Source organism: Geotrypetes seraphini, chromosome 2 (genome assembly GCF_902459505.1).
Source record: "Geotrypetes seraphini chromosome 2, aGeoSer1.1, whole genome shotgun sequence".
Classification (NCBI taxonomy): Eukaryota; Metazoa; Chordata; class Amphibia; order Gymnophiona; family Dermophiidae; genus Geotrypetes; species Geotrypetes seraphini.
Window position 1 is genome coordinate 449303010 of NC_047085.1, and position 13221 is coordinate 449316230.

Below are 13221 nucleotides of genomic sequence, written 5' to 3' on the forward strand. Positions count from 1 at the left end.
TCTGGTCTGCCTCAGCGGAGGCAACTTCTTATGTTCTTATGTGTCCTAGATATACTCAAAGAACAGTGGGTGGAGGAAGGAGAAAGTCCCAGGCTAGTAGGCTTGTACTTATGGGACTGAAAGGGCCGATTGTCCAGGCTTACAAGATACACATGTAGCCAGGCTAGGCAAAAGCATTATTATCATCAGGACACTAGGGGAAGGAGATTCAGGAAAGTCCTACTGATGGTTTTTTCATTCCCACACAAGTTTAGCTCCCAGTGGAGAGGTCCCTGGACGTGGATAGAAGAACCCTGCTTTTATGAAATAGAAAACCTCAAAGGAAAAATGCAAATGTACCATATTAATATTTTAAAATCCTGGATATTCCAGGAGGCCTTGGTAAATTTTCTATCTGAAGAGGGATCAGAAGACATTGGAAGCCAGGTTGATGACATGGGTGAAGGGAGTAAATCCCAGATTACCGCCACACTTACCTATTGCTAGAGGGAGGAGGTTGAGAAGTTGTTACGGGAATTTAAGGATAAAGAAAGTGTTTATGAACATCTTGAAAAATTGACGGTGGACAAAGCGATGGGATCAGGATATTGAGGGAGCTCAGAGAGGATCTGGGGGGTCCTATTAAAGATTTGTTAAACAAATCTTTGGAGACGGGAGTGAATCCTGAGGATTGGAAAAGAGCAGATGTGGTCCCTATTCACAAAAGTGGTCGCAGAAATGAAGTGGGAAACTACAGACTGGTAAGCCTCACTTCGGTTATTGGAAAAATAATGGAAGCGTGCTGAAAAAAAGGATAGTGACATTCCTAGAATCAAATGGTTTACAGGATCCGAGGCAACATGGTTTTACTAAAGGTAAATTGTGCCAAACAAATCTGATTGAATTTTTTGATTGGGTGACAAGAGAATTGGATCAAGGTCATATGTTAGATGTAATTTATTTAGTTTCCATCAAAGTTTTTGATATGGTTCTTTATAGAAGGCTCTCAAACAAACTTGATGGGCTGAAGTTAGGACCCAAAGTGATGAACTGGATTAGAAACTGGTTGACAGACAGATGCCAGAGGGTGGTGGTTAATGGAATTCACTTGGAGGAGGGAAAGGTGAGTAGTGGAGTCCCTCAGGGATTGGTGAGCGACACTGCTGAAGTGTTAGAAGGAAAAGTTTGCCTTTTTGTGGATGATACCAAGATTTATAACAGAGTAGACACTGAGGAGGCAGTGGAAAACATGAACAAGATCTGCAAAAGTTAGAGGAATGGTCTAATATCTGGCAACTAAAATTCAATGCAAAGTAATCAAAAGGAGCCGTATGTCCAAGGAGGTTGGGAGGCTGATATGCACGGATGGGGAGAGGGACCTTGGGGTGATAGTGTCTGAAGATCTAAAGGCAAATAAACAGTGTGACAGGGTGGTAGCTATTGCCAGAAGGATGCTAGGCTGTATAGAGAGAGGCATGACCAGAAGAAAGAAGGTGTTGATGCCTCTGTACAGGTTGATAGTGAAGCCCCACTTGGAGTATTGTGTTCAATTTTGGAGACTGTATCTGGCAAAGAACATAAGAAGACTAGAAGCGGTCCAGAGGAAGGCAACGAAAATGGTTGGAGGTTTGTGCCAGAAGATGTATAAGGAGAGACTGGAAGCTCTGAATATTGTATACCCTAGAGCAGGGGTTTCCAACCTGCGGCCCGAGGGCCCCATGTGGTCCCATGAAGTATTTTGTGCGGCCCCGGTCGAGGGTGATACAGTGTTTTCCTCTGCTGTCCCCGGGTGTTTACCATCTTGCTGGCTCCCTCTTCTGTCTTGCTGCAGATTGCGTGTTTTTTTCGGCCAATGCGGCCCTGGGAAGCCAAAAGGTTGGACACCCCTGCCCTAGAGGAAAGGAGGGACAGGGGAGATTTTATTCAGATACTTGAAAGGTATTAAAATAGAACAAAATCTATTCCAGAGAAAGGAAAATGGTTGAGAGGTGGTAGATTCAAGAGTAATGTTAGGAAATTCTTCTTTATGGAGAGAGTGGTTGATGCATGGAATGTACTCCGAGGGGAGGTTGTGATATAGAAGAAAATGGTGACAAAGTTCAATCAAGCGTGGGATGAACACTGAGGATCTCTAATCAGAAAATAATGTGTATACATTGAAAGAACTAAGGTCAGTACACACAGAGAGTTCCTTTATGTGAAGAGAATAGAATAAAAGCATAGAATATTTCCACTCAAGTAAAACATATCCAAATCACATAAATTGAGAGAGCATGATGGCAGTGGAGGCTGTCTTGTCGTACAACTCTATTCTCTCCTCTGTTCTGGACACCCTTGCTCCCCATGTTCCTCGCTCTGTCAGGCGTACCAAACCTCAACCTTGGCTCACTCCCAGTATCCCTTACTTATGTTCCTATACCCGCAGTGCCGAGCATCTTTGGCTCAAATCTCGCACATGTGCTGACTTCTCTTTAAATTTATGCTGACCTCCTTTAATTCTGCGCATACACAGGTCAAGCAAGACTACTATGTCCAACTAACTCCCTTTCTTCGGATTTTTTTAATGGGCGAGCAGAGTGAAGAGTGGTATATGGCACATGTTCTGTATCTCAAAAAGTAGAGCTGATGGGAGGAAACTCTTGCCATTTTTTTGAATCAGCAGGTCAAATATACCCAGAAATGGGTCTAAAATTTGAGGCACTAAAATGAGTATTGGCCACTACTACTGCTACTACTATTTTATTATCTTTATAGCGCTGAAAGGCGTATGCAGCGCTATACATTTTAACATACAATAGACGGTCCCTGCTCAGAAGATATTAATTTAGACAGTCTAATTTAGACAGGACATTTCAGGGTTGGGAAGGTTATAGTGGGTATAGGTATCTGACAGCAGCAGGGTTGAGGAGATTATAGTGGGTATAGGTATCTGACAGCAGCATGATTGAGGAGATTATAGTTTCAAAAAAGTGGGCCTTTAGCATGGATTTGAACACTGTCAGGGACAGAGCACAACATATTGATTCAGGCAACCTGTTCCAGGCATACGGCGCCACAAGAAAGAAGGGATGAAGTCTGGAGTTGGCAGTGGAAGAGAAGGGTACAGAAAAGAAGGGTTTGCCCGATGAGCAGAGATCACGGGGAGGGGGGTGGAGCATAGGGGGGGATGAGCGAGGAGAGATTTCAGGGGACTTCAGGGTGAACGCACTTGTAGATCAGCAAGAGGAGTTTAAACTGTATTTGGAAATGATCGGGGAGCCAATGAAGTGACTTGAAGAGAGGGGTAATGTGAGAATAGCTGCTCTCACGGAATACGAGTCGCGCAGCAGCATTTTGAACGGATTTGGGGTCCATTGACGTCTTTTGTGGATTCGTTATAGTTGTTTTTTAACTTTATTTTCCTTTGTTTTAGCACCCACACATCCAGGGGAGGGTGGGGGGCTTTGTTTTAGCACCCACACATCCAGGGAAGGGTGGTGGGCTATATGGAAAATGTTGGATTGGAGAGGGGCTTTTATTTTGTATTGATACTGATTGATTATAAGTGCTTATTATGATTATTATCTGCATGTATATTGTTTTGCACTTTTTGTTAGCTTTGAAAACTTAATAAAGACTAAAAAAAAAAAAAGATGAGGTGAAAGACAGGTGCGCGGGAGGCCTGAGAGAAATACGTTGCAGTAGTCTAAGCGTGAGGTGACGAAAGCGTGGACAAGGGTTTTGGTTGTGTGTTCAGAGAGAAGAGAATGGATTTTGGTAATGTTACAGAGGAGGAAGCGACAGGATTGACGGTCTGTTGGATCTAAGCAGAGAAGGAAAGAGAGGAGTCAAAGATCACTCCAAGGTTGCGAGCCAACAAGACAGGGAGAAGGATAGCATTATCCATAGAGATAAAGAACGGCGAGAAGGGGGAGGCGGGTTTGGGGGGAAAGATAATGAGTTCAGTTTTAGCCATATTCAGTTTGAGATGTCAGCGAGACATCCAAGCGGCAATGTCGGACAGGCAGGCTGAAATTCAGGCAGAACTTCCACAGGGATGTCCAGCTTGGAGAGGTAGATCTGGGAATCATCGCATAGAGGTGATATTGAAAACCATGAGAGGAGATCAGTGTACCAAGGAGATGGTATATAGGGAAAAGAGGAGAGGGCCCAGGACAGAGCCTTGGCAATAGACAGTGGGATGGCGGCGGTGGAGGATCCACCGTAACATACGCTGAAGGTACGACGAGAGAGATAGGAAGAAAACTAGGAGAGAGCAGAACCCAGGAATCCCAGCAAGGACAACGTGTTGAGAAGGAGGCAGTAATCAACAGTGTCAAAGGCAGCAGACAGATCGAGAAGAATGAGAATAGAGTAGAATGCATCGGATTTGGCCAGGAACAGGTCATTGGAGACTTTAGCAAGGGCAGTTTCCATAGAGTGGAGAGGGTGAAAGCCCGATTGAAGCGGGTCAAGAATATTATGAGAATAAGGAAGTCCAGGCAACGACGGTGAAAAGCACGTTCAAGAAGTTTGGATAGGAAGGGGAGGAGGGAAATAGGGCAGTATTTGGAGGGGGGACGTAAGGTCAAGTGAGGGCTTTTTAAGGAGGGTCGTAACTACAACATGTTTAAAGTCATCAGGAACCGTAGCAGTGAAGAGCGAGAGGATGAGGATATGACAGAAGGGAAGGATCACAGAGGGAGCGATGGATCTCAGTAGGCAGGTAGAAATCGGATCAGAGGATGAGAGAAGGCGAGCAGTTTCCTCCTCCGTAACTTCAGAAAAGTAAGAAAGGGTCGTAAGGGTTATCGAAGGGAGGTCGACAGAGCGGACAGTCAGAAGGGACGGCGGAGGAGGCAACATTGTTGAGAATGCAAGGTGGATCTTCTGAATCTTGTAATGGAAGATCTCTGCCATCGTCTGGGGGATAGCAAAGAGGGGATTAGAGGCAGGGCACTTTGAGTAGAGAGTCAAGCGTGGCAAAAAGATGGTGCAGGTTGGCACTAAGAGAGTTAGTTAAACGGTTGTAGTAGTCCTGTTTGGCAAGCGAGAGGGTAGATTGGAAGGATGTCAGCATGAATTTGTAGTACTACTTGAAAGGGTCCAGAGAAGAATGACTAAAATGGTTAAGGGGCTGGAGGAATTGCCGTACAGTGAGAGATTGGAGAAACTGAGCCTCTTCTCCCTTGAAAAGAGGAGACTGAGAGGGACTTGATTGCAACATTCAAGGTACTGAAGAGAATAGACTTAGCAGATAAAGATAGATTGTAAGGAGAACAAGAGGGCACTCTCTAAAGTTGAAAAGGGATAGATTCCGTACAAACGTAAGGAAGTTCTTCAACCAGAGAGTCGTAGAAAACTGAAACCCTCCAGGGAAAGCACTAGTCTTTGAGGGGGGCCACCGCGTAAGCGGACTGCTGGGCACGATGTACCACTGGTCTGACCCACAGATAACAGGGGAAGCAAATCCACAAGATACAAGGTAACAAATCTGGGTGGAATTGTCCAATCAGAAAGGTGCACAAATAAAAGTGTCTTTCAACTCATCTGATTGATCTTTATTCATCCAAAGTAACTCGACCCGACATGTACATGTTTCGGCCCTACGGCCTGCGTCGGGAGTCTTGAAGATCTTTGGGTATATGAACAATAATGTGAACCACTTGAAATGCCGTTTGTATCAAAACGCCGTTGTACCGCAGCCTTGCAGTAAATGTATTTAATTTACTGTAAACGGTATTTCAAGTGGTTCACATTATTGCTCATATACCCAAAGATCTTCAAGACTCCTGATTTCCAGTCCAGGGGAATTTCCCCTTACTTAGGGAGAGATTGAATAGCTCAGCCAACGGTTTCGCCAGGACATCGCTCAATTCTCTGAGCACTCTTGGGTGCAAATTGTTTGGTCCCATGGCTTTGTTCACCTTGAGTCTTGCCAGTTCACTGTAAACTTCACCTGGTGTTTGAGTCTTGCCAGTTCACTGTAAACTTCACCTGGTGTGAACTCAAAATTCTGAAACGGGTCTTCTGTGCTTTGTGTTGCCTTCAACTACGGACCGTGTCCCGGTGCCTCACAGGTGAAGACTGAGCAGAAGTATTCATTCAGTAGTTCGGCTTTATCGGAATCTGCTTCCACGTAACTTCCGTCCGGTCTTCTAAGGCGTACTATCCCGCCTGTGTTCTTTTTTCTGTCACTAATATACCTGAAGAAGGATTTGTCCCCCTTTTTAATGTTTTTTGCCAGAATTTCTTCCACTTGAAGTTTTGCCTCCCTAACTGCCATTTTGACCGCTGTAGACCTGGTCCTATATTCTACTTTTTCCTCTCTTTTCTCCGTGCGCTTGTAGGAGAGAAACGCTTTTTTCTTCTCCTTAATGAGGTGCGAGATCTCCGCGGTGAACCATTGGGGTTTATTGTTTCTTTGTCATTTATTTACTGATTTTATGAAGCGGCTAGTTGCTTCATGTATGGTTGATTTCAGTGTTAACCACTTAGCTTCTACATCATCCGTCTCCGCTTGGTCCTGCAGCGTCTGATGGACGAAATCTCCCATGCGTGCGAAGTCTGTGCCCCGGAAATTGAGTACCTTTGTTTTCGTGTTTGATCTAGGGAAGCCTTTCCTAAGGTTGAACCATACTATGTTGTGGTCGCTGGAGGCTAGCGTATCTCCTACTGAAACCTCTGAGACGCTTTCCCCGTTGGTGAGTACCAGGTCGAGGATCGCCTGGGCCCTAGTGGGCTCCGTTACCATTTGTTTGAGACGTGCTCCCTTTATGGAGGTTAAAAGCCTCCTGCTACCGCTGGTTGTCGCTGAAAATGAGTTCCAGTCTGCATCAGGCATATTGAAGTCCCCTAGCAGTACAGCTTCTCCTCGTAGAGTGATATTCTCTATGTCTTCAATTAATTCTGCGTCCATGTCTTCCAGTTGTCTTGGGGGTCTGTATACCACACCTAGATACAGGCATTTTTCTCTGCCTCTTGCCAGGTTTACCCAGAGGGACTCCCTGGTGTACTTGACATTTGTGATCCTGGTGGTTTTGATGTCCTCTTTAATGTATAGAGCTACCCCCCTCCTAACCTGCCCTCTCTGTCCTGACGAAGTAGATTGTAGCCCGGTATAGCCATATCCCACCCATGTGAGTCCGTGAACCAAGTTTCAGATATTGCCACCACATCTAGGTCGGCATTCCTTATTTCAGCCTCCAATTCTAGAATTTTGTTACCTAAACTGTGTGCATTGACATACATGGCCCTCCATATCTTGTGTTTGCTAAGTCCCTGTGAGGCATATCCTACCCGGGTCGGTGTGACTCCCAAAGAACTGTTTGCAATGTGGGTACTTACCATGGACATGGAAGCGGAGTTTCGACTCACCTCATCAGGATAATTCCTTTCTGCACTAATATGTGAATGGGTACCCTCCCCCGACTTACCTAGTTTAAAGCCCTGTGAAGCAGGCGGGCTAGTCGGTGTCCGAAGACGTTCTTACCCCTACTGGTCAGATGGAGTCCGTCTGGTCCTTGAAGTCCTTGTAGCGCTTCCCCATGGTTTAGGAATCCGAAGTTCATATCCCGACACCATCCCTGTAGCCACTCGTTCGTCCTCAGGATACGTTCATCTCTGGCTCTTCCCTTGCCTCTAACTGGGAGGATCGATGAGAAAACCACCTGCGCTCCTGTCCGCTTCAGCCTCTCACCCAGTGCTCCAAAGTCTCTGGTGATGGTCTCTGGTGTGTTCCTGGCAGTGTCGTTGGTTCCTATGTGGACAAGAAGCATAGGAAAGTGGTCTCGGGGCGTGAGTAGTCTATCCAGACTGGCGGTGACATCTCGTATCCTGGCTCCAGGCAGACAGCAGACCTCCCTAGATTTGACCACGATATGTCCTTTCTAAAGATTTTCTTAGACATTTCTGCAGCATTTGACACTATTAATCATCAGATTCTCATGCTAAGATTAAAATCGTTGGGTATTGGTAGGAAAGTGTTGATCTGGTTCAATTCCTTTTTATCTGAAATGAGTTTTTGGGTCAATTATCTGGCTAGTAATTCTGATTGATGCCCTATTGCTGCAGGTGTATCCCAGGGATCTGCTCTGTCTGCTATATTGTTTAACATCAATTTGCAACCTCTTTGCCAGGTCCTATTACAGCTAGGTGTTATCATCTTTATGTGGACAATATACAGTTTATTGTTCCAGTTATAGAGTCATTTTCTGCAACTCTTGATTATTTAAGAGGTTGTTTTAATGCAATTAGTGTTTGGATGGTCAGCAATCAACTAAAATTAAATCTTGGTAAAACTCAAAATTTAGGTTTGAGTCAATCTGACAGATTGACCATCTTTCCTTCTGAAATTCTTTTTAATAGTGTTACTATTCCTGTACTTGATCAATGCAGATTTCTAGGTGTACTAATTGATTCTACTCTGTCTTTTAGGCCCCAGGTAAAGGCAGTAGTTTTAAGAAGGCTTAAAGATGATTTATCTATAATTAATTTTCACTCTGTTATAGTAGTAATAACGCCTCCTATTTTTTACTATTGCAACTTATTGTATCATTACATGCTTTGCAACTGTCCCAGAATGCAGCTGCAATAGTAATTGTCAATTTGGCTAGATATGAACATATTTTGCCTGTTTTATATTGTGTCTGTTTTATAAGGTGTTGACTAACAACAGTCCTCCTCTTCTATTGGCTTCTTTGTTTCAAAAGCATCATTTATCATGCTCTTTACACTCTACTGATAAAATGTTACTGTAAGTAAAATCCTTTAAACTTGTATAAACTTTTGCTAAATCAACTCTCAACGTTCTCAATCCAAGGTGTGTGTTTGTGGAATGCTTTGCCAGTGGAAGTTAGATCATTTTCTGGGGTTTTGCAATTTAGAAAACTCTTGAAAAACAGTACTTTCTGAATGTAGCTATCAGTAAATTTTATATCTGCAATCTGTATTTATTTATGTTTTTTATTAGGTCTTGTCAGGTAATTTAGTATATTACTATGTATGTTTAATTGTACCCTGCACAGAACTGGTGGATGTAGCCAGCTATAAGCTTTTAAAATCAATCAATAAATGGGGTATGGGTGTCTGAGAGAGAGAAGGGCAGAGTGGCTGAGGGCTGGTGGAATTGCCTATAATGACCAATCAGATTTCAGATTTCATTTTCCCAGAGCAAAGCTGAAACTGTATTGGTCACTAATGTCAACTTTTGTTGAGGTCTTCCTTTTCTCTTGTTCTTATAAATAGGCCCTGTCTAAGGCCCTCTTTTACTAAGGTGCGCTAACCGATTAGCACATACTACCGTATTTTCACGCAAATAACGCGCACCGTGTAAAACGCGCACACGGGTATAGCGCGCAGAAATCACGATGATATGTACAAAAACTTTTGTATACCGCGCTCACGGGTATACCGCATGATGCCCGACGCTCCTTTCGCCCGCCCTGACTTTCCGTGCGCTGTCCCGACTCTCCGTTCACCCCCCTGACTTCCGTGCACTGCCCTGACTTTCCGTGCGCTGTCCTGTACCCCCTTGAAGGTCTGTCCCCATCCTGAAAGCCTGATGCCCCCCCGATGTCCGATACATCCCCCCCCGGCAGGACCACTCGCACCCCCACCCCGAAGAACCGCCGACTCCCCAACAATATCGGGCCAGGAGGGAGCCCAAACCCTCCTGGCCACGGCGACCCCCTAACCCCACCCCGCACTACATTACGGGCAGGAGAGATCCCAGGCCCTCCTGCCCTCGACGCAAACCCCCTCCCCCCAACGACCGCCCCCCCCCAAGAACCTCCGCCCGTCCCCAGCCGACCCGCGACCCCCCTGGCCGACCCCCACGACACCCCCACCCGCCTTCCCCGTACCTTTGTGTAGTTGGGCCAGAAGGGAGCCCAAACCCTCCTGGCCACGGCGACCCCCTAACCCCACCCCGCACTACATTATGGGCAGGAGGGATCCCAGGCCCTCCTGCCCTCGACGCAAACCCCCCCCCCCCCAACGACCGCCCCCCCCCAAGAACCTCCGACCACCCCCCCAGCCGACCGCAACCCCCCTGGCCGACCCCCACGACCCCCCCACCCCCCTTCCCCGTACCTTTGGTAGTTGGCCGGACAGACGGGAGCCAAACTCGCCTGTCCGGCAGGCAGCCAACGAAGGAATGAGGCCGGATTGGCCCATCCGTCCTAAAGCTCCGCCTACTGGTGGGGCCTAAGGCGCGTGGGCCAATCAGAATAGGCCCTGGAGCCTTAGGTCCCACCTGGGGGCGCGGCCTGAGGCACATGGTCAGTAAAGACTGCACAGGAAGGGTACTTCCCATAAATTTAAGAAACAGCTTCGTGGCGTGATGCCGAAGTTTCCAATGCTTCAATGTCCAATGTCCCTTGAAGCATTGGAAACTTCGGCATCACGCCACGAAGCTGTTTCTTAAATTTATGGCAAGTAAATCAAGAGGAACATATTAAAAATTTGATTTTTTTTATGGAGTTATGACAATTTTAATACAATCCAGTAGGGATGGGCTGTTGGTCCCATGTCATTGCAAAACGCCAATGACATATCCCATCTCGTTGTTAACAAATGAAAATGAGTAGAAAAACAGCATTTTTCATTATTTCATTTGTTGATATAGTTCACACTCTTTGAAAAGGGGGACACTTTCTAAAGAGTATGCACTATTTCCAGAGAGTGCACACATACTCTTTCTTTGAAAACAGTGTGCATTCTCCATGATATAGCTCCTATAATGAACAAATACCTAGAAAAAAGAACAAAATAGACATTCCTGGAAGTGGCATGGGAAAAAAAACATGAAATAAAAATTTTTCTGGCTGTCCATCGCTACATTCCAACGTTCCCTTCCATATTAAAGACACAGGAGATCAACATAATGCAAGGATCTTAAATATATCAATAACTCTAGTATATAATATTGAGAAAACATTTTAACTATCCAGCTATTTAAAAAAAAAAAAAAAAAAGAATCCCTAATATAGATATTACCTTTATATTTCAGATGCGGGGAATACTGGGACAAGTACCTGACCATAGGCTTTTAACAACTGAGCAACAACAAATGGTATGTTGACTTTTTTAGTTTTGAAACTGGAATGAATGAAGTTTCTGTTTATTTGAGATCACTCCTTGATCGTGCATAGAAATCTTTACAACCTAGATATACTACATCAACCGGCTCACCTTTATCCACATGTTTATTCATGCTTTCAAAAATATGAAGCAAATTGGTGAGGCAAAATGTCCCTTGGCTGAATCTATGTCTGTCTTTGTGTTCAGTAATTTTATTCTGTGAGGAAGAGGCAGTTCAAAGTTCAGGGCAAAAGTATGTTTTTGGGGGGAGGGGTGCAGCAAGAGAAGGCCTGGTCCCTGTGGGTTTAGTTGGAAGTCCTTGGGGAATAGAAAGGAAGACCTGACATAGAGTCCAGAGGGAAGGGGATGTTTTCCCAAACCATAGCCTGGAAAACCCTGGCCTACATTTCAGCTGCCTATCTTTATTGCTAGACTGTAGCAGCCATAAGCTGATTTTGGCAGGGGAATTTATCTCCGATCGGCTGAGCCGGCAGGGCTCCCTGAAGAGTCCTACCGACTCAGCTGATCAGGGAGGAATTCTTCTGCTGCAGTTAACTGATCCAGCTGCAGTGGACACAGGACCTCTCCAATCAGCAGTTGGGATGCTCACTCCCTCCTGCCTGACACCCAAAACACCCTACCCCAACTGCGATAGGTAGGAGGGATGCCTACTCCCTCCTGCTGCTGGCACCCCCCCCCCCCGAATCCCTGATACCCCTCAACCACTGGGGCAGATCAGTCCATGTTGTTCCAAAGGGTGTAGAATCAAGTGAGTGGGAAATTGATGGATGTGGGGACTCAGTATAGAGGGTCAGTGAGAATTAAGTGCATCCATGGAGCAGCTACCAGCTACCACTTATATTGGAAGATAGGAACAGCTGGAGGTAGCCATTTTGCCAAGCTTACCATTCAAGATAGTTTTTGGGAGGGAATTGGCCTATTTCTCCCAGAACCTATGGGGCTTGCAATGCAGGGTAGCTACCAGGTCTCAGGCTCAGAGAAAGGAAGTGGAAGACCTTAATGAGGAACCCCTGGGGCAGATTTTTCCCTATCAAAATGAGATTTTAAGCCGCCAGGAAGGGAGTGTAAGTCTAGATAAATTCAGAAGGGAGCATGGAGGGACAGAGCCCAGTCCCTGGGTCAGGCCAAGGCAAGTCGCAGACTATGTGAGGACCAGGTTTCCTTACTTTTCCCAGGAGCAGTGGTGGTGGTATCCTGCCTTAAAGAGGCTTTTGAGCAGGTAGGGAGGCATGGGTCATCAGGTGGACCCCAGTTTTCAGATGAGCAAGGCCTCCTGTATAGACAAATGATGGCCTCCAGCCAAAGGAGAATATAAGAAACAATTGGTTGTTTCCCAGGCCTTTAGGAGAGCAATAATATGGCTAGCTCATGATCACCCTTTTTCAGGCCCTAAAGGGCTACAGAATATGCTGGCACAAATTCTGGAGAGGTTCTATTGGCCTGGGATCTATCAGGAGGTACAGAGATATTGCAAAAGTTGTCCCCAGTGCCAGAGGATTTTGGAAAGATATCCTACCTATAACTCGTTCTGGACTCTTTGGGGACAATGGTCTAGAAAACTAACTAACTAAATAAATAGTTGGGTACCTTTAGTTCCTTTGCTTGCTGTGAACATTAGCTATGAATATTGTGAGACCCTTAGAAAAAATGCCCATGGGGTTTCTATACATATTGGTAATTCTAAATAGAGCCGCCCACTTTGGGCTTTTCCCTTGCATTGTACATTTTCTCAAACTGTTCTGTGAGATAAGAATCTCCTGGAGGAAACCTATGGATCAAGGGTCCAATTTCAAATCCAGAACCATGAGGCAGTTATGGAAGGTCTTTGGCATTAAACATATAACTGTGGCCACTTACCATCCCCAAACTAAAAGGATGGTAGAGCGGTTCAATAAAACCTTCAACGCCATGTTATGGAGGGTGGGGGGGGGCGTATATGGTAAATATGAGGCCTGGAACCAGTTACTACCCTTTGTGTTATACTCCTACTGGGAGAGTATAGAGTCTTCTGTAGGGTTTTCCCCTTTCAAAATGTTGTATGGGGAACACATGGTGTTCTTATGTTCTTATGGAGTAGAGGTAGGTTATAGAAATAGTCAGGGACCACTGCTCAGGCAATAGGCCTGATGGGCTGCCGCGGGAGCGGACCGCTGGGCGAGA

At 45.5% G+C, this 13221-nt stretch overlaps 1 protein-coding gene across 7 annotated transcripts in view; it reads left to right on the forward strand.

The window, feature by feature from the left end:
- Positions 1–13221, forward strand: part of CCDC7 (coiled-coil domain containing 7) — a 730660-nt gene that overhangs the window by 462985 nt on the left and 254454 nt on the right. For all 7 annotated transcript variants that reach the window (XR_004538163.1, XM_033931492.1, XM_033931495.1 and 4 more), the window contains one exon: positions 10970–11032. Coding sequence is in view for 6 of the 7 variants with exons in the window: in XM_033931492.1 (XP_033787383.1) it covers positions 10970–11032 (63 nt within the window). In the remaining variant the exon portion in view is untranslated. The remainder of the gene's footprint in view (positions 1–10969; positions 11033–13221) is intronic.